This window comes from Thermomyces lanuginosus (genome assembly GCF_041956635.1).
Source record: "Thermomyces lanuginosus strain ATCC 200065 unplaced genomic scaffold VTN49scaffold_32, whole genome shotgun sequence".
NCBI classification, from domain to species: domain Eukaryota; kingdom Fungi; phylum Ascomycota; class Eurotiomycetes; order Eurotiales; family Trichocomaceae; genus Thermomyces; species Thermomyces lanuginosus.
In genome coordinates this window covers 945,774-969,560 of record NW_027192366.1, presented here as the reverse complement: position 1 = coordinate 969,560, position 23,787 = coordinate 945,774, and the positions used below count along the sequence as shown (strand labels likewise).

Below are 23,787 nucleotides of genomic sequence, written 5' to 3'. Positions count from 1 at the left end.
GCCAATCAGCGGTCGATCGGAACGCGGGTCACGTGACAGCAGTGCATCCGCCAAGCTGCAGGCACACCCCGGTAAGCTGTGTGGGTACGCCTGTACGTCAGTCGTGTTGGCTGCGGTCGTGTGGAACGAAAAAGAGCATCAACACTGACCAGCCGGCACACTCCGTTCACGAGACGAGCGTAGGGTTACAATACTCGCAAGACGGATCTCAACATTTTGGTCAATTGTCCCGGCACTATTCCCTCTCACATGCCCAGCGGAGTTGTCACCTTCACCGCTGGGGACGGATTGCTACCTCGCACGGGCTGAGCACATGTACCTGCCCCCTGCCGAGCCGTGCTATCGTCGCCGGTGATATGCGTGCGCAGCACGGCTTCAACGGTCATAACGTCCTAGGTTGATGCAACCTTTGCGGCGGGGTAATCCGGTTCGTTTTTTGTGCAATCATGAGCCGTTCAATCGAGCGTCTGTCGGAATATGCCGAACCGCTCGGAGACGAACTGGTCACCGCGATCATCTCTATCAAGTCGATCTGTGACAATCGACCCGGAACTCTCGATGGGTTACTGGCCGCAACGGAGCATATTCTTCGCCTGCGTCACACACTAGTCGACAGCAAACGTCCGCGGGAAGCGAAGGATGCCTTCCGTACGTTGCAGGGATTCGATGCGCTGTTGGGTCTTATCAGACTGCTGGCAGACTTCTACGACCCATCGTCGCAGCCAAGAGAAGATAGGAAAGTCCTGTTGACATTATTCAAAGATGTAATGATTGTGCTCGCCGAATCCCTCCGAGAACAGCCGGGGAATCGGCGATTCTTTGCGAAGAAGATTGAGGGTGGAGGTCCCGCCTACATTGAGAAAAGTTTGATGGCACTGGTCGGGAAGTCCAATGATGGAGAGCCAGGTTGTCGTGACTCTGAGCTGATCTACGGCGGCATTCTGGCCGCTGCCCTCAGTCAGGAGACGGTCAGTGAGATATTTTCCACCTTGTCTTCAAAGTATTGTTCGGATTGGGGGAACAATGATGCTCCCGCAACTTCTAAAATTCGTGCCGGCTTGCGCCAGTTGATGGGTGCCGAGAAAACCATTGAACTGCAGGAGTTCTTGGGCCCATGGCTGCGTGTCTGGCTGGCGCAGTCTTCAGAAAATGTAGCCGAATATCCCATTCTTCGTCTAGCTATTCCTGCATGTCTCTGCGAGCTAGCTTCCCATTCCCGCAAGAACATCGTTGCGCTTCATTCGACAGGAATGCTGGCTTCTATTCTGCCGATAATCATTTCCGGAGGAAGAACAGATCAAGAACAGAGCCTTTATCAAGAATTGGCAGAGAAACTGTTGATTGAAGGCGTCAATAGTCTCGAGGATGCAGTGAAATTATATCGTCAGGCTTATGATTCGCCGGCGATATCGCGTCTTCTTTTGCACGCTGTGCGGGCATCCCGAGGTCCACCTTGTATCTATTTCGACATGGCATCCTATGGATACTCATCTGTCGAACTGCCTGACCTTGGCCGTCCGTTCCCTCCTATGTCGTCCGGGGGATATACATTGTCAGTATGGGTACAGTTCGATCGCTTCGACCCCGATTCTCACACGACGATATTCGGCGCGTTCGACTCGAGCCAAACATGCTTCTTACTTGCATATCTAGAGAAGCAAACTCGAAATTTCATTCTACAAACGTCTATCAAGGGTCCCCGCCCAAGTGTTCGTTTTAAGTCCGTGGCCTTTGAGCCTGGCCGCTGGTACCACATCTGCGTCGTTCATCGAAGAGCCCGTGCCAACATGTCTTCTCGGGCATCCCTTTTCGTAAATGGAGAATTCGTTGAACAGACGAGGATCGAATACCCCAGTGCTCCGATGTCTCATGCTCCAAACAGGACACCGCGCGTGCAAGCGTTCCTGGGGACGCCTAAGGATCTGGCTTCGAAGCTTGGGCGGGGCGTATCAAGCTTACGATGGTCGCTTGCAAGTGCTGTTTTGTTTGAGGACACATTTAGCGATGATTTGATTGCGGTTTTCTACCACCTTGGCCCCCGATATCAAGGCAATTTCCAGGATTGCCTCGGTTCATTCCAGACGTACAAAGCCTCCGCCGCATTAAACCTGCGTAATGAAAGCCTGCATCCCGGAAAAGAGGAGCAGTCCGATATTGTGACTGCGGTGCGCCAAAAGGCAGGCCTTTTGGTTAGAGAGAGTTCGATACTTTTGAACATATCACCGACAAGGGTGCTGGATGATGATGACAAGAATTATATTGATGAGTCTCAACTCATCAACTCTCTCTCGAAACATGCCGCTCGAAATCTTCGCCAGCTCGTTCAACATGAGGGGAAGACCATTGTTCTCAACGGAGCAGTCCCTGGAATCAACGATGCCTTGACTCGTTCCCACGGCATTGCAACGCTGGTCGGGGCACCTGTAGTTTCAGTCCCTCAAGCATTGGACGATGCCAGTTGGCGTATTGGCGGCTGCACGGCTGTTCATCTGAGTATGCTCCAAGCGGCCAGTACGCCAGAGAGCACAGTTCTTGCAGTCGAAATTCTCTTCGAGTCCGTACAGGACAACTGGAGGAACAGTGAAGCGATGGAGCGAGAGAATGGCTACGGGATACTAGCGATGCTCTTGCGAGAGAAGCTTGGCTATCCTCTGGGAACTCAAAATCAATCTTCAAGTGCTCGAACATCGGCCGTCTGCTCCAGTGAGCGAGAACGCTCGGCGCTCGCCATCGACCTTCTGAGAACCATTCTGGGGTTCATCGGTTATGATTTCGAGAACCCCGACAAGTCAATAATTACGAATCCTTTGGCATATCGAGTATTGCTCGTTGATCTCGACATCTGGCGATATGGCGAGCCATCTCTCTACCAGATGTATTATTCACAGTTCATAGCTTTTGCAGCCGAAAGCCGATATCGGAAGTTTAACACCAAGCGCTTGTCACGCATGAGTGAGTACATCGAACAAAATCATCACGATCCTTAGGCTGATATTCGGCAGGGGTAAACAAGAAACTTCTAGACGCATTGAGGGGCGAAGAGTTTTGTGAAGAAGCAATCAACCTTTTCATACCTGCGTTCAGGTCGCTGTTCGAGAGTTGTGCTTCTGCAGAGTTGCTTCGGTCCTTAGCTCTGTTCATCACCTATGCCCTCCATGAGCACCAAGATCCTAAACTTAAGAAGAAAAGGAGTGTCCGTTTTCGACCTCTGTCACGCCAATCTTCTTCCCTTTCCGAACTGGCAATGCAGCCAGGTTTGCCAAAGCCAAAAGTTGGCCTCGCAATGCTGCGTATGTATGCTGATTATTTATGCACCCCACGTGAATATACGAATATCAAGAGGTTCGCGAGGGCGGTGACGAACAAGGTGAGCAACCGTGCTCCGATTCTCGATTCCTCAATGCTCATTCCTGGTAATCTGCAGTGGCTATTGTATCTTCTGTGCGAAGATGAGGCTGAAGCTGTCGTTTTGGCGACCAAGATTCTAGCGCGTCTAATAGTCGCTCACGGTAGCAGCTACAGCAAAGTGTTTGCTGAGAAGTCTGGCGGATTCACCATCATGTGCCGTCGCCTGAAACGGTGGTGGACTATTCCAGCCATCTGGCTTTCGTGCTTTGCTATCCTTTTCGGTATTGACATCGCAGAGATCGATGTGGACGCCGTTGGATACTTTGGCCTGCCGGACTTTCTTTCTTCTGCTCGGTATCGTAAGGTTGCTTTTCCGGAGGTGCTCCCGGTGTTGATGGAATTGCTTCGATGCGGTGTATCGGAGGTTATCGCCGGAGAGGTCTCCACGAATGACCGTGCAACGTTGACGGTGGCCCTCAAAATCTTCCGGTTGATGTACTTGGAGTCTGCGGACTTCCGTGAGTTCGCGTGTACTTCCGATTACACTCACAGATTACTTTTGGTTCTGTATCCCGTCATCGGTTCGGGTATTGTGAGCGCGGAGATCGAACTCCGTTCGCTTGAAGCTGGCCTAAATTTCGACGCTCAGGCGGTTGCAGGTCGCCAAACACCTACAATTCAGCCCCTGTTACGCACGACGACTGTCGATCCGTCAGATGCCACGGAGCCAGAGGGCACTCTCCACCGAACCTCTTCGTTTGTCCTCATATCCTCCGACAAGCACCAATATGTCCCTTCGTCAGCAACCCTGCACCGTGCAGTTGTTCCTCAGATCAGCAGAGACGAAACCGCGGAGGACGATCCGCAAATTCGGGACGTGCTGCATCTAGTTCTTTCTGTGTTCTCTGACCAACTGCTTGAACGGAAGGATTTCTCGGGACTGGGTCTCTTCCTCAAGTCACCGCCTGGCTATCTGGAATATCGAACTCACTTTGAATCCTGGCTTCTTCGCCATACACTGCAGTCCCTACAGTCCACACTTTCTTCGAGAAACACTTTACTTCAGGAGACGAGGACTCTAACCAACCTGTCACGGTTCATGACCCATATTGGGGAAGCAATCTATGAAGGGTGGTTTATAGACGGTGCTGGTCCCACCCTGGACTTTGCCGGCTCGCTTTTGGAGTACCTCTGTCGGCCAGATATCTCGTCACTAAAGATGGTCCGCCTTTGCAACCAAGTGATCAACAACATTCGCTCGGCACTGTTTCGTGTGATATTACACAAGCTTTCGGAAGTGGACGAAGGCGAGAATCTTGCATTTCTCCATCGTCTTTCCTATTGGCAGGCGATCGTGCTGGAGACAGAAGAGCTGGAGCCTGACTATTTGAAGCTATTTTACTATCTGCTCTACACGAAACTGGTGTCAGAGAATGATGACGTGCGCCAGGCCGCAGCCACCCTCTGGCGCATCGTGCTTGTCCAGAAACCGTCGGAGACAGCCTCAATCCTAAGCCAAGCCCCGACGTCACTACAGCAGCGACTGTCTGGAGGATTCGAGGAGCTGGTTGGAATGGATGACAGCGCGTTTTTACGCTGGGTCGACGACCAGCGAGAGGACCTAGACGCTTTTTTCTTTGGCACGATCGCCAAATTATGGGACGCGTTCGTCCAGGAGGAGAACCGCAAAATTGAGGAATCGTCCCGTTCTCGACTGGAGAAACGGAAGGAGAGGCTCCGACAGTGGATGCACGAGGATGCTGCAGCTGAGGAAATTATCGGAAAACAGTCGTCCACCTACGAGCAGCATTGGACAGCTAATATCTACACATCGGAGATATTGAAACATCAAAGGGTCCTCCAAGACCAGCATGATAACCATAGCTTTCTGTGGTCTGCATACACACGACTAACTCAAGACTTGCGCCGATTCGGCGGCCTCCTTGCTGAGAACACAGAGAAAAAATGGCGGCTAGATCAAACGGAAGGACGGAGCCGCATGCGGTTGCGGGTTGTTCCGGATGATTCAGGGGAAAGACAGGACTATCAGCCCAAAAGAAAGGCGTCCGAGCCTCCTGTTGTCAAGGCCGATTCGCAGACGCGTCCTGCATCGAGGAACACCGTCGTGGGCGCCGCTACCGGAAGCCAGTCTCTGGTCGAAGAGCCCGTCGAAATTGATAACAAGGGTGCCGAGAGCGAAGACAAGGCCGCTGGATTCGAGGATAGTTTCGAGTTGATTGAAGACCCCAAACTGGACCTGGATGGCTATGAGGACAAGAATCGCAAGGTAATGCGGAGCCTTCAGCGCGGCGATCAAGTCCAAAGCGTGTGCAATATGTCGCGCATCATCGGACTTGAAGCATGCGAGGGTTTATTGATCCTGGGGAAGGAGTACGTCTACATCTTGGACAACTATTTCCAGCGTGCCGACGGGGAGATTGTGAATGTTTGGCAAGCTCCACCGGAAGAGCGAGACCAGTTCGTGCAAATGATCGCCGGCCGAGAATCAAGCGAGCGGAAATCTCGTGAGCACGAAACAAGGAGCTGGAAATGGTCGGATCTCATCAGTGTTTCCAAGCGGAGGTTCCTCTTCCGTGACGTTGCCCTTGAGGTGTTTTTCAGCGATGGAAGCAGTTACCTCATTACCCTGATTTCCTCACAGGCGAGAGATGAACTTTATGGCCAGCTGCTGGCGCATGCCCCTCATGTCAATGGAAATATGAGTCTATCGCGTCCGGAGGACGTTTGGCGATTTGAGACGCTCCGCATCCAGGATGATGCGCCGCAGTCGCTTGGGTCGAGGTTCGCGAGTGTATTTGGCCAATCCAGCTTAACCCCGGCCACGCGCAAGTGGGTGAAAGGGGAGATGTCCAACTTTCACTACCTGATGCTGATCAACACTCTTGCCGGTCGCTCGTTCAATGACCTGACGCAGTATCCAGTTTTTCCATGGGTCCTCGCAGACTACACGAGCGAGGAGCTGGACTTGACAAATCCGCGGACCTTCCGCGACCTGTCCAAGCCCATGGGGTGCCAGACCCCCGAGCGGGAAGTAGAATTCCGGGAACGGTACAAGTCCTTTGCTGAGATGGGGGATGAGAATTCCCCGGCATTCCACTACGGGACGCACTATTCGTCAGCCATGATTGTGAGTTGGTATCTCATCCGCCTTCAGCCGTTCGTCAAATCGTACTTGATGTTGCAAGGTGGCACCTTCGATCATGCCGACCGGTTATTCTACTCTGTCGGCAAGGCATGGGAGTCTGCGTCTCGGGGGAATATGTCCGACGTGAGGGAGCTCATTCCTGAATTTTTCTACTTGCCGGAATTTCTGGTTAATTCAAACAACTACGACTTTGGGACGCGACAAAACATGTCACGGTCCATTGATGCGGTGGAGCTGCCTCCGTGGGCGAAAGGCGATCCTAAAATCTTCATCGCCAAGCATCGGGAGGCTCTGGAAAGCCCCTACGTCACGGAGAACCTCCATCAGTGGATCGATCTCGTTTTTGGCTTCAAGCAAAAGGGCGAGGCTGCTGTGGAGGCTGTCAATGTATTCCACCACCTGTCCTATCAGGGAGCCAAGGACCTTGACAAGATCGAGGATCCAGTCGAACGACTTGCTACCATTGGCATCATTCACAATTTCGGGCAAACGCCTCACCAGGTCTTTACGCGACCGCATCCCCGCCACGAGGGAGCACATCGTCGAGAGGGTCGATTGGACACGCTGGCCGAGTCATTGACTCGGGTGCCCCTTTCATCATTGGGTAAGACTCTGGACGATAAGTTTCGATGGTTGGGGGGTTAACCTTCGCGATCACAGGGATCCATGAACGAGTGTCGTCGCTCTCGATGAAGCAGGACCGCTTGCTTTGCGCCGCACCGTTCCGGTTGAATATCCCGCCGACGTACGACAAGTATCTTGAATGGGGCTTCTTGGATGGCAGTGTCCGGTTCTACTCATCGGATAGTAAGAAGGTACGATTCGTGTTGGCTCTATCCGTGACCGAGCATAGCTGACATTGACGCAGATTCTTGGACATTTTGAACAACTCCATATTGGACAGTTGTCGTGCGCTCTATTCGCCGATTCGCGCACGTTGGTCACCGCTGGAACCGACTGCACCGTCTCGATATGGTCGTTCCAGGCAAGCGCGAAATCCGTGGAGTTGCAGCCGCAGGCGTCCCTCTTTGGCCACCGGAGGCCGGTCTCGGTTCTTGCCGTGACTCGATCCTTTAGCACGCTGCTCTCTGCGTCACTCGATGGCCAGATCATGCTGTGGGATCTGAACAAGCAACGCTTCCTACGGGAGCTACCGGCCGATGGTTTGGTGCAGGTGCGCATATGCCGTCTTTGATTGCGTATGAAGACATGCTCACTGCGTACAGTGCGCTCGAATTAATGACATGACCGGGAATATCATGATCTGTCGCGGCAACCGCATCACACTCTACTCGCTCAATGGCGCGCTACTGGTCGATCATGTGATCCGCGAGACCAACGATGATCAGATCCTCTCTTGCGCATTCTACGAGGGGGTCAGCAACGAATGGATGGAGAGGGAACTGCTCTTCACGGGCCACAGGAGAGGGCTGGTCAATGTGAGTCTGCCGACGTCCCTGTTTGACTAGGTTTGCTAATCATGGATGTCCAGGTTTGGGCCAAGGTCATCCGGAACGGACGAATGGAGCTGGAGTTGATCCGACAACTCCACCACATGGATCCCACCCGGGATACCGGGGCCGCTGGACTGTCGGGGATCACTTGCATCCTGCCGCTGCCGCAGACGGTCTACACGGGGGATGAATCGGGCCGAGTGGTAAGTCGGATTTGGTAGGCGTTCGGAAATGCCGCTTGCTAACTTTTTGCCTCTAGTATCAGTGGGACTGCGTGCAGCGTCGATCCTAATAAGAACTTTTGACGCTCTTGATCTGGGGAGGATCCGCAGCCGGATCTGTGGTCATCTCCGGAACGCATCCGCGGAGCTGTCTATGACTTATTGTCGGGTTTGTACTGATTGCAGCTGGATGAGTTTCTGGGTTGTATAGCTAGCAATAGATGTGGTTATGATTGATGAATTGATGATGCTTTCGAAGATTCCATCCCAGCCATTTAGCCTAATTAGTTCCGTGCCTGGATGACGCACCCAAGCATTTCAGAACTCGGTGAGAACCGGTCCCTACTCCGGGTGCCCAGAAAAAAAAAGAGCAGAGCCACCGTGGAAGCTCCATTCTTCGGACCGGAGCACTGTGCACCGAGTCCAGTTGTTCCGCGGACCCGAAAAGCGCACACCCCGGGTTCTTATCTTACAAAGCGATTATTAATCGCCACCGTCAGCAGGGAAGGTTCTTTGTCGAGCATTCTCACAGCCACCGTCGGTCGTCGATTTGCATCCAGAGCTCCGAGAATGAAGAATTGATGGGAAAATAGCCGTTGGGGGGGATCAGTAATCAAACCAGGCCCAGGAGCCCAGCCCACCAGAGCGTCATAGGTAATGCACACCGGGGGTCCCCACCATCCCGCCTTTAAAGCCCCTCTCTCGCCACTGAGCATTGGGCGGTGATATAATAGCAAGCAAGGGCCTCTTATTTTCTTTTTCGACTTGTTCATTGAATCTGCTGGTTAATCCTTAGACTTTTACTTGAATTTGATTTCGTATTCTGCAAAGATGTCGAACTCGTTGGATCAGCTCAAGGCCACCGGCACCGTATGTTCAGACTCCATTATACATGCCCGATGATATGCTGATTGCTGTTGGTAGGTCGTGGTGTGCGATTCGGGTGACTTTGCCAGTATGTATCTCCGCGGATTGGGTGTTGCGATGCATGCAGTCAACTGACAAATGACCGTAGCCATTGGCAAATACAAGCCCCAGGATGCCACGACAAACCCGTCGCTGATCCTCGCGGCTTCCAAGAAGCCCGAGTACGCAAAGCTCATTGACACCGCTATTGCTTATGGCAAGGAACATGTACGCTCATTGAGAAAGGGAAAATGTAGTCGGATAGGTGGGAGATGGTTAACACTCTTATAGGGCAAGACGGTCGACGAGCAGGTCGATGCGGCGCTCGACCGGCTGCTGGTTGAGTTCGGCAAGGAGATCCTGAACATCATCCCCGGCAAGGTCTCGACCGAGGTGGATGCGCGCTTCTCGTTCGATGTCCAGGCTACAGTGAACAAGGCGCTGCACATCATCCAGGTACTTCACAATCCGTTGCGGAACCGGAAAAAGGAAGGGGGTTGCTAATCCGGTCATTAGCTCTACGAGTCGATCGGCATCTCCCGCGATCGCGTTCTGATCAAGATCGCCTCGACCTGGGAGGGTATCCAGGCGGCGCACATCCTGCAGAAGCAGCACAATGTCAACTGCAACCTGACCCTCATGTTCTCCATCGTCCAGGCCATCGCCGCCGCTGAGGCCGGCGCGTTCCTCATTTCGCCCTTCGTCGGCCGTATTCTGGACTGGTACAAGGCGGCGCACAAGCGCGACTACACGCCGGAGGAGGACCCCGGTGTCAAGTCGGTCCAGAACATCTACAACTACTACAAGAAGTTCGGCTACAAGACCATCGTCATGGGTGCTTCGTTCCGGAACACCGGCGAGATTACCGAGCTGGCTGGGTGCGACTATCTGACCATTTCGGTATTGTTTTTTTTTTTTTTTTTTTTTTTTTTTTCCTTGACATCGCCCGTTTGAATCGATGCTAACGGTATCTCAGCCCGCCCTCCTGGAGGAACTGTACCAGTCCGACAAGCCGGTGCCCAAGAAGCTGGACCCCGCCGGTGCTGCCGCTTTGAACATCGAGAAGAAGGAGTACCTCAACAACGAGTCGGCCTTCCGGTTCGATTTCAACGAGGATCCGATGGCGGTGGAGAAGCTGCGGGAGGGTATCTCCAAGTTCGCTGCGGATGCGGTCACGCTGAAGGGCATTCTCAAGGAGAAGATTACTGCGTAATGGCCTAGATTGTCATGCATGTGATGATTCATTCGTATTGATTTCATAGTTATTCATTTCATGTAAAAAGTTGCGGGTTGAACTGTTGAACTTTTTTTTTTTTTTTCTAGATCTGGCAGGATGAATTGATGATGCTTCGGGGTTTGCGGATCGTTATCCGATGGAATGTTGGACTGTTGCTGCCGCTGCTCGTAATATCAATACACTAATACATGTATCCTGAGCCATATGAAGTAACTCCGGGGGGTTGCTCTACCCGAAATGGTTCAAAATGATCGTATATGCATGGTAATCTCTCTGTCCTGGCCGGCCTGGGCCCCTTGATTAGTAATTTAGCTCGAAGTGGAACCGATGGTGTCATAAATATCCGACTGTCAGTGATCATTGATGCCTCAGGCCAAACAATTGACACGGACAAACGTCATCGAACCCCGCGATGCGGGACGGTGTCGCGACTGCCGATGTCTGACTTGGAGGAGACAGATTCGCCTGCCGGGGCGGTTGATTGAAGAGGGTATCGAGAATGCGTTCTTTGCATTAATTGAGGAATTCCCGTGGTAATTGTTTTATACAGAGGGACTGTTGCCGAAGTACCGAATAACTGTACGAGGAAAAAAAAAAAAAAGAAGGTAAATAACGGCCAGAGAGAGAACCAAGTGGGGAGAGACCCTCGACCCCTCAGAGCAGAGAATCGGCGGCCTTTTCCAGCCTGTTCCGTTCCTCTTTAAATGCTGAGATTCTTCTAATTCCTCGGTGATTCCCTCCTGGAGAGTTATCATCATCGAAACATAGTTCCATCGACTCCCGTTGATCTGTGAGTGATTGATACTATATCCGTCAAAATGGTCAAGGCTGGTATGTCGATCCCCCTGGCTCTCTTGTTTTTCCTCCCGTCTCCTCTTCCGGGGACCCCGGGGTGAGCAGATTTGAGCACCTTGGGAGGCCGGATACTTCCCAGCAAGCCTATCATGATGCAGTGTCTGCTGGTCCCCCGTGGTTCTCTTTGCCCCTCTTGGGATCAAAGGGTTTGATCCGGGAGAGTGGCCATGCCGTTGATTGGAGACTGGCGGGAGACGGGAGTTGTATCCTTTGCAGGTTCGGGCAGGATGGACTGACAATCGCGCCAGTCGCCGTCCTCCGGGGAGACTCCAAGGTCTCGGGCACCGTCACCTTTGAGCAGCCCGACGAGAACTCGCCCGTCACTGTCTCGTGGAACATCACGGGCAACGACCCCAACGCCAAGCGGGGCATCCATATCCATGCCTTTGGTGACAACACCAACGGCTGCACGTCGGCCGGTCCCCACTGTATGTCCCATCGAGTTGAGAACAGTCCGGAGATGGATTCGGTGCTGATGGATTCCCAACAGTCAACCCCCACGGCAAGACGCATGGTGCTCCCGAGGATGAGGAGCGTCACGCCGGTGATCTCGGCAACTTCGAGACCGATGCCCAGGGTAACTCGGTCGGTTCCCGGGTGGACAAGGTTCTGAAGCTCATTGGACCCGAGAGCATCCTCGGCGTACGTACCCTTTCAACGTGTTTTGGAGTATCGGATGTTCTGACTGGTGGTTGTAGCGTTCCGTCGTCGTGCACGCTGGTACGGACGACCTCGGCCGTGGCGGCAACGAGGAGTCCAAGAAGACCGGCAATGCCGGTGCCCGTCCTGCTTGCGGTGAGTTTCCTGGTTCCGAAAGTCATGCCATGCAAACAGCGCGCTGATAGGAAATGATTAGGTGTCATTGGCATTGCGGGCTAAATGACTGCTGTATCATGAATTGAAATTGAGTGATGACCACGTCGGCGGTGGATTGGACGGTTCTGTGTATGCAGAGCACGATGGCAATGCAATCCACGCTTAATGCCGTGATTCTGAATCGTAGCATTCGTACAGTAGGCGAGGCGTACGAGTTGTCGTAGTGAACTCTCCATCGAATTGAGCCGCGCAGCTGGACACAATGACCGATACCGACTGGAAATTCATTGCGTAGATGAGAAATTCCCGATAGGTATCCCGCAATCCATGCTCAATGGGTGCAGCGTACATCAGATGAATGTAGGGTCTCGCCCCTGAGCTCCCTAACCCTTAGCTCCACTCTCCGCACGGAGTTAACAAGCTGCCACGTTGGAACACATTGCTCTCCCCGGCCATTGACGGTGTCGTTCTCTCGTCAATTTCACCAAAAAGATAATCCTCGATTTTGGTCCTTCTCTTTCAGATTCTGCCAGAATGCCGCCTCTGGAAGCACGCGTCAAGGCCGTCCTTTCAGGCGATACGCTCGTTCTGTCACATCCGACAAATCGCCACCAAGAACGAATTCTGAGCTTAGCCTATGTGTCGGCTCCACGAATGCGAAGAGAGGGCGATGAGGTGAGGAAATCAGATTTAATTATTCTTTTCGAGTTCAAAGAAAACCCGGGTTGCATGATTGCAAGTGGTTGGACAAAGCTGTGTGCAGCCGCGCATCTGGCCAGGTGGCTTGTTTGCTGTTCACGGCGTTCTCCAGGACAACCCTGTCTCTTTTGGAAACTTTCTACATGATATTTGTGATAAGGATGTTGCTGACTCAGGATAGCCCTTTGCTTTTCAATCCCGTGAATTCCTCCGCGAGCTCCTCGTCGGCAAAGTGATCCAGTTCCAAGTCCTCTACACAATCCCGACAGGCGCCAAGCGCGAATATGGAACCATTAAGATGCCTGGGACGAATGCGTCCTTCCCCGAGCTCTCAGTACAGGAAGGATGGGCACGAGTTCGGGAGGAGGCCGGCAAGCGCGGAACCGAATCTGAGGAAGAGCAGGCACTGCTCAACAACCTGCGCGCATTGGAAGACCATGCCCGGTACGAAGGCAAGGGGATATTCGCAGAAAACAAGGACAAGGGGGTGATTGAGACCGAGTATGAAATCTCGGATGCGCAGGCGCTGGTGGACCAGTTCCGAACCCAGCAGCTGGACTCGGTGGTGGAGCGCGTGCTCACCGGCGATCGCCTGGCGATCCGTTTGATAGTCAGCCCGACGCGGCACCTGCAGACTATTCTGGCCATCGCCGGTATCCGTGCGCCGGCCTATCGCCGCGTGGCGGCGGACGGCACGGAGCAGCCGGGTGAACCTCTCGGCGAGGAAGCCCAGGGATTCGTCGAGACAAGACTGCTGCAGCGCAAGGTCAAGACGAAGCTGCTGGGCGTCACTCCGCAGGGCCAGCTGATCGGCACGGTGCTGCATCCGAACGGTAACATTGCCAAATTCCTCCTGGAGGCCGGTCTCGCCCGGTGTTTTGATCTGCATTCGACGTTGCTCGGTGCCGAAATGGCCAGCTTCCGCCAGGCGGAGAAAGTCGCTAGAGATGGCCGAAAGGGGCTTTTTGCTGGGCTAGCGGCCCCTAAGGCTCCCGCGGGACGGGTGGAGAGCGACTACGTCGTCACCCGCATTCTCAACGCGGATACAATCTTCCTGCGCAACAAAGCCGGCGTTGAAAAGAAGGTCAGCCTCAGCAGCATCCGCCAGCCGAAGCCGTCCGACCCGAACCAAGCTCCATTCGCCGCTGATGCCAAGGAGTACCTGCGCAAGCGGGTCATCGGCAAGCACGTCAAGGTCACCATTGACGGCAAGAAGCCCGCGACCGAGGGGTACGAGGAGCGAGAGGTTGCGACCGTCATCCACGGAAACATCAACCTTGCTCTCTATTTGGTTGAGGCCGGCTACGCGTCAGTCATCCGCCACCGGCAGGATGATGATGACCGGTCACCCGAGTACGATGCTTTGCTTGCTGCGGAAGAGGCGGCCAAGCGTCAGGGCAAGGGCATGTGGTCGGGCAAGCCCCCAAAGACAAAACAATACCAGGACTACTCGGAATCGCTACAAAAGGCCAAGCTCGAAGTGGGGATTCTGCAACGTCAGAGAAAAGTCCCTGCCATTGTCGATTATGTCAAGTCTGCCTCGCGGTTTACCCTGCTGGTGCCCCGGGAAAATGCCAAATTGACGTTTGTCCTGTCCGGTATCACCGCTCCCAAGTCGGCGCGGAACCCCGGCGAGGCCTCGGAACCTTTTGGCAACGAAGCGCACGAGTTTGCCAACCGGCGCCTCATGCAGCGCGACGTGGAGATTGACGTTGAGTCGCTGGACAAGGTGGGCGGGTTCATTGGCACGCTCTACATCAACCGCGAGAATTTTGCGAAGCTCCTTGTCGAGGAAGGTCTGGCTACGGTCCATGAGTACTCGGCGGAGAAGTCTGGCCACGGGGCGGAGCTCTTTGCGGCGGAGAAGCGGGCCAAGGAGGCGCGCAAGGGACTCTGGCACGATTGGGACCCGAGCAAGGAGCTGGACGAGGATGAGCAAGCTGCCAACGGCCACGCGGCCGAGAGTAACGGCGACGCTGCCGCGGAGTCGCGCCGTCGTGACTACCGAGATGTCATGGTTACGCACGTCGACCCGGAAACAGGCAAGCTCAAGCTGCAGCAGATCGGCGCAGGCACGTCGGCGCTGACGGAGATGATGAACGCGTTCCGGGCTTTCCATCTGAACAAGGCCAACGATCGGCCGCTTCCCGGGCCCCCCAAGGCCGGCGACGTCGTGGCCGCCCGCTTCACCGAGGACGACGAGTGGTACCGGGCGCGCATCCGAAGAAACGACCGCGAGAAGCAGCAGGCTGAAGTGGTGTATGTGGATTATGGCAACTCCGAGGTGATCCCATGGTCGCGCCTGCGGCCACTCAGCGACCAGTTCTCGCTGCAGAAGCTGAAGCCGCAGGCGGCGGATGCAGCGCTGTCCTTCCTCCAGTTCCCGTCGTCGCGTGAGTACCTCCAGGATGCGGTGCACTTCCTGGAGGAGCAGACGTTCAACCGGGAACTGGTCGCGAACGTCGACTTCACCTCGTCGGAGGGCACGCTTCACATCACCTTGCTTGATCCTGCGTCGTCCAAGAACCTGGAGCAAAGCATCAATGCCGAGGTCGTGCGCGAGGGGCTGGCCATGGTCACGCGCAAACCCAAGGCATGGGAGCGTTCAGCTGAGGGTACTCTAGCACATCTACGAACCCTCGAGAATGAGGCCCGGGAGAACCGTCGTGGGATGTGGGAGTACGGTGATTTGACGGAGGACTAAGGTGCTATGCATAGCATGAATTCCACACCGCTATTGATATCGCAATGTGTAGACTACTATATTTCTGTACCAATTCGTGTATTCCAATTCGGAACGAGTATTCGCTACGGCAAAACTGCGGGAGACGAGAAGAGGCCCGTGATGATGCTGAGACTGGGACAGTTCAGGCGTATTCAACCAATACCGGCGAAATACAGCTTGTAATTTACACGGAACGTCGGAAACCCGAATCGCTGCTGCCTTCCGGGTAGGGGAGATCTGATATCATTCATTCTTCGGATCCATTATTCAGCATTATTCAGCTCGTCTTTTAAAAAAATACTCCGAACTTTTATACAGATTAAATCTCCTTTTTGTCTGCTTTTTTTGGACATAAGCGAAGTTCCAGTAAATATAGAAGAACAAAGGCAAAGCGAACAGAAGAAAATAAGCAAGAAAGAATGGGCATTTGGAGGAGCCCTTGGTCGTCGTCGCATCAGAGTCCGAGTCCAGATGAGAAAGAGCAGCCACCCACCGAGAACGACGTGAATCATACCAGCGATGATTTGAAAAAGGTGGCTGCGGAGAACGATCTGTCGGCATCAGCGCAGCAGGCACAGGGGACAGCATGGCTGGCTGGTCGGTTGAACCATCTCACGCCGGAGCAGGAGGAGAAGTTGGTTGAGTTCAAGAAGCGGTTGCAGGAGTTGGGATATTATACACCAGAGTCGAAGAATGATGGCACAGAGACGAGGGAAGCGAGTCATAGTGATTCATTGCTGCTGTATGCGAGACTTCTCCCCCCAATTTTTTTCTGATCGCGTTGATTTTGGTTCAATCGGCGCTAACGGGGTTTTTGAGATAGTCGCTTTCTACGGGCGCGCAAGTTCGACGTGAACGGCGCAATCAAACAGTTCACGGATACCGAAGACTGGCGTAAGGAAAATGCCATCGACGCGTTGTATGACAACATTGATTTGGAGTCCTACGAGGAGACGCGATTGATGGTTGGTTTTTCTTTCTCGGTTCCGGGGTGCTGCATGGTGGTATCCCAGCTGATCAAAATTTGTTTGCTTCTGATTAGTACCCCCAATGGACTGGCCGGCGAGATTACCGCGGGATCCCCGTCTATTTGTTCGAAATCAAACACCTCACCAGCAAGCGCGTGGCCGAGTTCCAGGCCAAGGTCAGCTCCTCTGGCACGGCGTACACCCACAAGGAGTCCAAGATCCCCGCGCGGTTGCTCTGCCTATTTTCGTTGTATGAGAACCTGCTCAATTTCGTGCACCCGGTCTGCTCGATGCTCGATCGCCCGCACCCAGAGACCCCAATCATGGAGTCGAATAATATCGTCGACATCAGTGGTGTCAGTCTGATGCAGTTCTGGAACCTGCGCAGCCATATGCAGGACGCGAGCGTGCTGTCGACAGCGCATTATCCAGAGACGCTGGATCGGATCTTCGTATGCTTAGTTAACCCCGTCCTGTCAAGATTTGTGATTTGATTGCTGAGTGCTGATTCACTCTCTAGATCATCGGTGCTCCCTCCTTCTTCCCTACCGTCTGGGGCTGGATCAAGCGCTGGTTTGACCCCGTCACTGTGTCCAAGATCTTTATCCTCTCGCAGTCCGAAGTCAAGCCCACTCTGGAGAAGTTCATGCCGCCGTCGAGCATTCCGGAGAAATACGGCGGTACCCTGAAATTCCAGTTTGGTGACATGCCCAATCTTGACGACGCCGCGCGCGAGCTCATCGGCGGCGTGGAGTGTGGCCCGCCAAAGGATGGTGAAACCAAACCGACCTATCTTAAGGGACCCATGCGCTGCTATCATGATCGCATCGAGGTCCTGGGCACGGTCAACGGCACGCCCCGGCGGATGACCATTCCGCTCGGGCAGAAGGCGTCGGCAGCGCCGTCAAACGGCCATGTGGGTGACACTGTGTCCAACGAGAAGGTCGATGGCGTGAATGGAGCGCCAGTTGTCAATGAAACAACCGCGGCATCATAGATTATGCCGCTTTAATGTCTGCTTATGCATCTGCGGGGAATCATTCATAGATGCTTTCCGGGAGTTTAACTCTTGTGATGGTCGGACCTTGTGTGTCTATATATACGAGGGAGTTTGTATATATATCCATGAGTCTGGTAGTGTCATGTGCAGGCCATTGTTGGAAAAGGCTTTCGTGAGATTCAAGCATCCTTGATCCCTGCCCTGATCCAAGCTTTCACATGTGGCTCGGAACTCGTAACTCTCGTTCTACAACATGAAGCCATTTGACGTAACATTGCATGCATGTACTCCACATTGTATCCGCTTGACTCACACATCGTGTTTGGTCGATCTAAAAGCAGGTGGCGTTGTGGTCGCGTTGACGAGAGCCCGCAGTTCTTCCGACCGACACGATGACGGCAGAGAAAAAGCTCTTTTGGCCGGATAACAATGGGTCACGTGACTTTGACTTAGTAATCCAGTCTAACCAGATCGAGAACGACGGATAAAACGGAGATACCGTTGCCTCTGGAAGCCGCTGCTAACTTAGCCCTTCTCTGCAGTTTCACGTCAAGGTTAGTCCGAATTACAACACGAGGGCCCCCTCAATCAATCCTACCGCGGAGTCACAAGGAAGATTATTGTTGGCCACCGACTGACTCAGTCGAGCGTTGGGATCTCGGTTACGGATCAATAACCATAGTAGCTCTGACCATTGCTCTGTGCTGTATTACCTTTGCGGGATTCCGCCCTAGCAACTTCTTATCACCCGGAATGCAACTCGACAATCTGATAATGGTTCTTGTTTTGCCATAATCTAATAATTTTTTCTTCTTCTCTCTCTTTCTGGTCAGTCCGTGGATTGACTGTCTTCACTATCTTTCTCTCCCACCCCTCCCCTCGCCCCATGATGGGCCTGCAATGCTCAGGACCGGCCTGGGTCATTGATGACCTCACGTACTGTTTCCAGCGAAAGTAAGCTCATGCCATTCCCGCTATGATCTCATAGAAAATATTTTTCTGACCAGGCATTGCGTCTACAGTTACTTACAGATTACTCTTCCCCTCATTGCATGCGCCCTCTCTGTCGTTATCATCGCCGTTCAATGCGCACGGCATTGGTTTTCGAAATGGCGTCAGACTTCTTACCGTCCGCTCGATAGTAGCAATGGCGGCGCCGTGGTTCCAGACACCCCGGCAGACAATGACGATGAAGACAACGATGAAGATGTCGCCGATTTAATGCTGAACAAATCTCTTCGCCGCGTATCGCAGACCGATTTTGAAGTTTCCCGGCCAAAAGGTCAGCTGTCCACTACCGCTGCAGAGATTTTGCTGCTGGCGGGAGAAGTGGCGGTCTGGATTGCCGTGCTGGTGACGGGTGCTGGGGGACGCCATGGCACCGAGCCTGCCGTTGCGAAACTGGTTTCGTGGTCCTACATTCTAGTTATCGCAGGCCTGCGCTTTGCCCTGACCGTGTCGGACCGGCAGACCGTTCCGCGACTGTGGAACCATACCGCCGCTCTGTATGGCGCGCAATGGCTGTGCACGGTGATGGTCTTTCGCTCCTCCATCATCCACCCTCGGTCGCACCGGGCTCAGATCTTCACCATCTTGGAGTTTTCCTTTGCCACCTTGTTGGTCCTGATCGCTGTGACCACGCGAAGGGGCAACCGCACGGTTCTCCTCCTTCACGAGGACGGGCTCGAACCACCCCGCCATACGACCGCCAGCCTGCTGTCGCTGTTCAGCTTCTCCTGGATCGACCCGCTCATCATCAAGGGCTATCGTCGGCCACTGGAGCTCGAAGATGTGTGGAACCTCACCGTCAGCCAACATGCGGCCGTTATTTTGAACGACTTCCGCCAGGCGTACCGCAACTACTCCTTGGTCTGGCGGCTGCTCAGATACTTTGATCGTATGCTGATTATTCAGGCGGTGTGGACTGTCTTTTCGAATCTCTTCATCTTCTTGCCCACGCTGCTCCTGAAGGCAATCCTCGAGTACGTAGAACATCCGCAGACGAAATCCGCCAATGCGGCGTGGTTCTATGCCATCTTGTTGTTTGTATCCGGTGCGATCCAGGCGACAGGAGATGGCCAGGCACTCTGGCTCGGTCGTCAGATCGGCCTTAAGCTGCGCGCTATCATCATCGGCGAGATCTATGCAAAAGCATTGAGGCGAAAAGCAGGTGCCACTGGTCTCAACCAGGATGAGGATGAGGCAGCCTCGGCGGATGACGGCGATAAAAAGAAACAGGACAAGGTGCGAGCGATGGAGCAGGCAAAGGTTGGAACCATCATCAACCTGATGGCTATCGATTCCTTCAAAGTTAGCGAAGCCTGTGCCTACCTGCACTTCCTCTGGGCCAGCGTGCCCACTCAAGTTATTGTGGCCATTGTCTTGCTGTATCGCGTCCTGGGCTTTAGTTCGTTTGCTGGAATTGCCCTGATGATGTTACTTATTCCGGTCAATGTCTTGATTGCGCGCCAGTTCCGGAAGATCCAAAACAAGATCCTGGAGTATACGGACAAGCGTATCCATTCCACAAACGAGGTTTTGCAGAATATCCGCATCATCAAGTACTTTGCCTGGGAGCAGCGCTTCGAAGATTCTGTCAATGATAAGCGCCGGGCGGAACTCAGAGCTCTGCGTAAACGGTACATTCTGTGGTCCATTGCCGCCACGGTTTGGTACGGGACGCCGATCCTTATCACGTTTACGTCCTTTTTCCTGTACACCGTCGTTGAGCGCAAGCGGCTGACGCCCTCGGTGGCCTTCCCCGCGCTGTCCATGTTTACGTTGCTGCGGGTGCCGCTGGACCAGTTAGCTGACATGATCGCGCACGTCCAAGAATCCAAGGTTTCGATTGACCGCGTGGAGGCTTTCCTCAACGAGGAGGAGACCGATAAGTATGTCCAGCTCCGTGACTCGCAGGTTCCGGGACAACCACCGCGGATTGCCTTAGAGCGAGCTACTCTGGCATGGAGCAATCAGCCGCACGATGGGACAAACGAAGGCTTCCGGCTTATCGATATTGACGTTCAGTTCAAACCGGGCAAGCTTAACGTCATTGCCGGCCCGACCGGATCCGGAAAGACGTCCATGTTAATGGCTCTGCTCGGTGAGATGAAGCTTCTCGAAGGTCGCGTGTATCTGCCAGGTCTGACTACCGACCGGTCTTCCCTGCCGGTGGATCCCGAAACGTTGCTCACGGATAGCGTGGCATACTGCGCGCAGGAGGCATGGCTCGTCAACGACACCATCAGAGAGAACATCGTGTTTGCGTCGCCTTTTGACAAGCAGCGATACAATGCAGTGATCAAGGCGTGCGCTCTGGAGCGGGATCTGCAGATCCTCGAGGCGGGCGACCAGACCATGGTCGGTGAGAAAGGCATCAGCCTGTCAGGCGGCCAGAAGCAGCGTATCTCCCTTGCTCGAGCGATGTACAGTCGTGCTCGGCATTTGCTGCTCGATGACTGTCTCAGTGCTGTCGACTCCCACACGGTCAAGCATATCTTCCGCGAGGCGATCATGGGTCCTCTGATGATGAACCGTACCTGCATCCTGGTCACGCACAATGTCGCCCTGGCCGCGCCGGAAGCAGACTGGATTGTTGTTATGGACAATGGACGAATCGCTGCTCAGGGGACTCCGGATGACGTGGCCGCATCCGGTGCTCTGGGAGACGAACTCCTGAAATCCCGACCCACTTCCCGAACCAACTCCCGTGGCCCGTCTCGCGTTGCCTCCGATCTCGAGGAGCAGCGGAAAGCTGTTTCAAATGGTAATGCCAACGGGCAGGCCAATGGAACAGGAAACAAGACAACCACTCATGGAATCAGCGATGCTCTGGATGGAAAACAGCAAAGTAACAAGCTCACCGAGTCCAAAGCCATTGGAAGTGTGAAATGGTCGACGATCCGTATGTACATTGCCTCAATGGGTTCCTGGTATTATTGGGTCATCGCAACGGCGATTTTCTGTTCCCAGCAGATTGGCTCCGTCGCTACCAACGTGTGGATCCGCCAGTGGGCGAACGCCTACTATACCCAAAAGGCTGATACCATGGATACTGGCCACCTGAGTTCCCTTTCGGCGTTCAAGTTCCCATCCTTTGTCACTGGCAATGTTGCGAGGTTGACCTCGTGGGGCGGTGTTCAACTCTCTTCGTCTTCTTCTCACGACGATGTTTCGCTGTCAGCAAACGGAGACGTTCAAGTGGCTTACTATCTTGTTGTCTACGCTCTACTGGGACTTGTCTACGTGTTTATTTCGTTGCTCCGCGAGGCCACCCTCTTCTGGGGTTCGCTGCAGGCTTCGCAGAAACTCCATGGGCGGTTGCTCAAGGCTGTGCTCCACGCCAAATTCCGTTTCTTTGATTCGACTCCTCTGGGTCAGCTCATGAACCGGTTCTCCAAGGATATCGAGGCCATCGACCAGGAAGTCGCTCCCGTCGCGATTGGCATGCTCCACTGCCTGGCCTCGGTGATCATGATCGTAGTGCTTATCTCGGTCGTGACGCCGGGCTTCTTGATTGCGGGCATTTTCATTACAATGCTGTACTCGGCGGTTGGCGCGGTTTACCTGGGTACCTCGCGCGACCTGAAGCGTCTCGAGTCTATTCAGCGCAGTCCGCTGTATCAGCAGTTTGGTGAGACGCTGAACGGAATTGTTACGATTCGAGCATATGGTGATTCGCAGCGCTTTATGGTTGAGAATCACAAGCGTATCGATCAGTATGCGCGGCCTCACATTTACCTGTGGGCTAGTAACCGGTGGCTGGCGTTCCGAATCGACATCACGGGTGCACTGGTGTCCTTCTGCTCCGCCGCGTTTGTGTTGATGAACGTTGGTCGGATCGATGCCGGCGCAGCGGGTCTCTCGCTGACATATGCTGTGACGTTCACTGAGAACGTCCTCTGGCTAGTCCGTCTGTATGCCGAGTCGCAGCAGCACATGAACTCGGTCGAACGAGTCAAAGAGTATCTTGAGGTGGAGCAAGAAGCGCAGCGTATTGTCCCTGAGCGCCGACCGCCACGCGGATGGCCGTTGCGGGGTGCTGTGGAATTTGTGAACTACTCGACGCGCTATCGTCCAGATCTGGACCTCGTTCTCAAGGATGTGTCGTTCAAGGTTGCGCCGGGCGAGAAGGTGGGCATCGTCGGGCGGACGGGCGCCGGAAAGAGCTCCTTGGCACTGGCACTGTTCCGAGGCCTCGAAGCCGAGAAGGGTCAAATCATCATCGATGGCATCGACATTAGCACGATTGGCCTGCAGGACCTCCGCGAGAACATCACGATCGTGCCGCAGGACCCGACACTCTTCACGGGCACAATCCGGAGCAATCTCGATCCATTCGGCCTGTTTAGCGACGAGCAAATCTTCGAGGCGCTGAGGCGGGTGCATCTCATTGGAGGGGAAACATCCACATCCGCATCCGGGTCGGCAACCCCGGCGACACCCAACCGCGCGAACAGCCCGACCGTCGTCTTCGCCGGAGACCGCCATGAGGACAGCGAAGCTAGCAACAACGCTCTGGCTGAGAACAAAAACCTCTTCAAGAACCTCGACTCCCCCGTTGCCGAGTCCGGCAGCAACCTCTCCCAGGGTCAGCGTCAACTCCTCTGTCTCGCCCGCGCGCTCCTCAAACGGCCCCGCGTACTCATGATGGACGAAGCCACCGCGTCGATTGATTACGCAACGGATAACAAGATCCAAGAGACGCTGCGCGAACTGCAGGACAGCACGATCATCACCATCGCCCACCGCCTGCAGACAATCATCGATTATGACAAGGTCCTGGTCCTGGACCGCGGCCGCGTCGTCGAGTTCGATCACCCGTGGAACTTAATCACCCGTGAAGGCAGCGTGTTCCGCGGCATGTGCGAGAGTAGCGGACATATGGAGGGCTTGCTTGAGGGTGCAGAAAAGGCCTGGCGGAGTAGGAGTTCTTCTCAGGACCACGGCCAGAGTTGATTAACCTCAAACACGCACACACACACACACACACACACACACACACACACACACACACACAACAAAAAAAAGGAATACGTAGTTTGTGATTTCTGTTGTTCTGCTTTGTTCTTGCATGGGTGGCTATCTGGATGAGTCCTTAGACGGATTTGATTTGGTTTTCTTATCGAGTAGATATGCGAGCGTGCAGTGCTAATAATACATACCTAGGTAAATACATGCATTTCTTCTGGCTCGTGCAGCTTGAAAAGAGCGTTGGTACCTTCATTATCATCTGCATGGACATGAACCAGTAGTTGTCTACGCGAGGTACTCCGTTCAATGCCGGTGGAAAGTAATAGGGTGAATATTTTGCTCTGAATTCGTATTTTGCAGTTTTCTATTGATAATAGCAGCAGTTGCCTTTTCTTGGACACTTCCGTACGCCTCATTTT

At 53.9% G+C, this 23,787-nt stretch overlaps 9 protein-coding genes across 9 annotated transcripts; 6 read left to right on the top strand and 3 right to left on the bottom strand.

Moving 5' to 3' along the window:
- Window positions 1-28: 28 nt before the first annotated feature.
- On the bottom strand, window positions 29-386 carry VTN49DRAFT_5142 (uncharacterized protein; the record flags this gene model as incomplete). The annotated part of the gene is made up of 3 exons (XM_069413167.1): window positions 29-90; window positions 150-269; window positions 320-386. The coding sequence occupies 3 exons, from the start codon at window positions 384-386 to the stop codon at window positions 29-31; spliced, it is 249 nt and encodes an 82-aa protein (XP_069267061.1).
- A 60-nt stretch (window positions 387-446) lies between these two features.
- On the top strand, window positions 447-8,260 carry VTN49DRAFT_5141 (uncharacterized protein; the record flags this gene model as incomplete). The annotated part of the gene is made up of 8 exons (XM_069413166.1): window positions 447-2,952; window positions 3,003-3,367; window positions 3,425-7,118; window positions 7,175-7,329; window positions 7,383-7,688; window positions 7,741-7,953; window positions 8,007-8,171; window positions 8,228-8,260. The coding sequence occupies 8 exons, from the start codon at window positions 447-449 to the stop codon at window positions 8,258-8,260; spliced, it is 7,437 nt and encodes a 2,478-aa protein (XP_069267060.1).
- A 213-nt stretch (window positions 8,261-8,473) lies between these two features.
- Window positions 8,474-8,905, bottom strand: VTN49DRAFT_5140 (uncharacterized protein; the record flags this gene model as incomplete). Its single annotated transcript, XM_069413165.1, has 2 exons — window positions 8,474-8,599; window positions 8,663-8,905. The coding sequence occupies 2 exons, from the start codon at window positions 8,903-8,905 to the stop codon at window positions 8,474-8,476; spliced, it is 369 nt and encodes a 122-aa protein (XP_069267059.1).
- A 115-nt stretch (window positions 8,906-9,020) lies between these two features.
- Window positions 9,021-10,308, top strand: VTN49DRAFT_5139 (uncharacterized protein; the record flags this gene model as incomplete). Its single annotated transcript, XM_069413163.1, has 6 exons — window positions 9,021-9,059; window positions 9,114-9,144; window positions 9,205-9,323; window positions 9,387-9,551; window positions 9,612-9,995; window positions 10,072-10,308. The coding sequence occupies 6 exons, from the start codon at window positions 9,021-9,023 to the stop codon at window positions 10,306-10,308; spliced, it is 975 nt and encodes a 324-aa protein (XP_069267058.1).
- An 842-nt stretch (window positions 10,309-11,150) lies between these two features.
- On the top strand, window positions 11,151-12,066 carry VTN49DRAFT_5138 (uncharacterized protein; the record flags this gene model as incomplete). The annotated part of the gene is made up of 5 exons (XM_069413162.1): window positions 11,151-11,163; window positions 11,436-11,615; window positions 11,678-11,829; window positions 11,886-11,982; window positions 12,044-12,066. 5 exons carry the CDS (start codon window positions 11,151-11,153, stop codon window positions 12,064-12,066), a joined length of 465 nt encoding a protein of 154 aa, XP_069267057.1.
- A 12-nt stretch (window positions 12,067-12,078) lies between these two features.
- VTN49DRAFT_5137 (uncharacterized protein) lies at window positions 12,079-12,354 on the bottom strand (the record flags this gene model as incomplete). The annotated part of the gene is made up of 2 exons (XM_069413161.1): window positions 12,079-12,164; window positions 12,216-12,354. The coding sequence occupies 2 exons, from the start codon at window positions 12,352-12,354 to the stop codon at window positions 12,079-12,081; spliced, it is 225 nt and encodes a 74-aa protein (XP_069267056.1).
- A 183-nt stretch (window positions 12,355-12,537) lies between these two features.
- VTN49DRAFT_5136 (uncharacterized protein) lies at window positions 12,538-15,406 on the top strand (the record flags this gene model as incomplete). The annotated part of the gene is made up of 2 exons (XM_069413160.1): window positions 12,538-12,678; window positions 12,884-15,406. The coding sequence occupies 2 exons, from the start codon at window positions 12,538-12,540 to the stop codon at window positions 15,404-15,406; spliced, it is 2,664 nt and encodes an 887-aa protein (XP_069267055.1).
- Window positions 15,407-15,846: 440 nt separating this feature from the next.
- On the top strand, window positions 15,847-17,392 carry VTN49DRAFT_5135 (uncharacterized protein; the record flags this gene model as incomplete). Its single annotated transcript, XM_069413159.1, has 4 exons — window positions 15,847-16,169; window positions 16,251-16,392; window positions 16,470-16,847; window positions 16,916-17,392. The coding sequence occupies 4 exons, from the start codon at window positions 15,847-15,849 to the stop codon at window positions 17,390-17,392; spliced, it is 1,320 nt and encodes a 439-aa protein (XP_069267054.1).
- Window positions 17,393-18,281: 889 nt separating this feature from the next.
- VTN49DRAFT_5134 (uncharacterized protein) lies at window positions 18,282-23,353 on the top strand (the record flags this gene model as incomplete). Its single annotated transcript, XM_069413158.1, has 2 exons — window positions 18,282-18,349; window positions 18,418-23,353. 2 exons carry the CDS (start codon window positions 18,282-18,284, stop codon window positions 23,351-23,353), a joined length of 5,004 nt encoding a protein of 1,667 aa, XP_069267053.1.
- Between the last annotated feature and the right edge of the window lie 434 nt (window positions 23,354-23,787).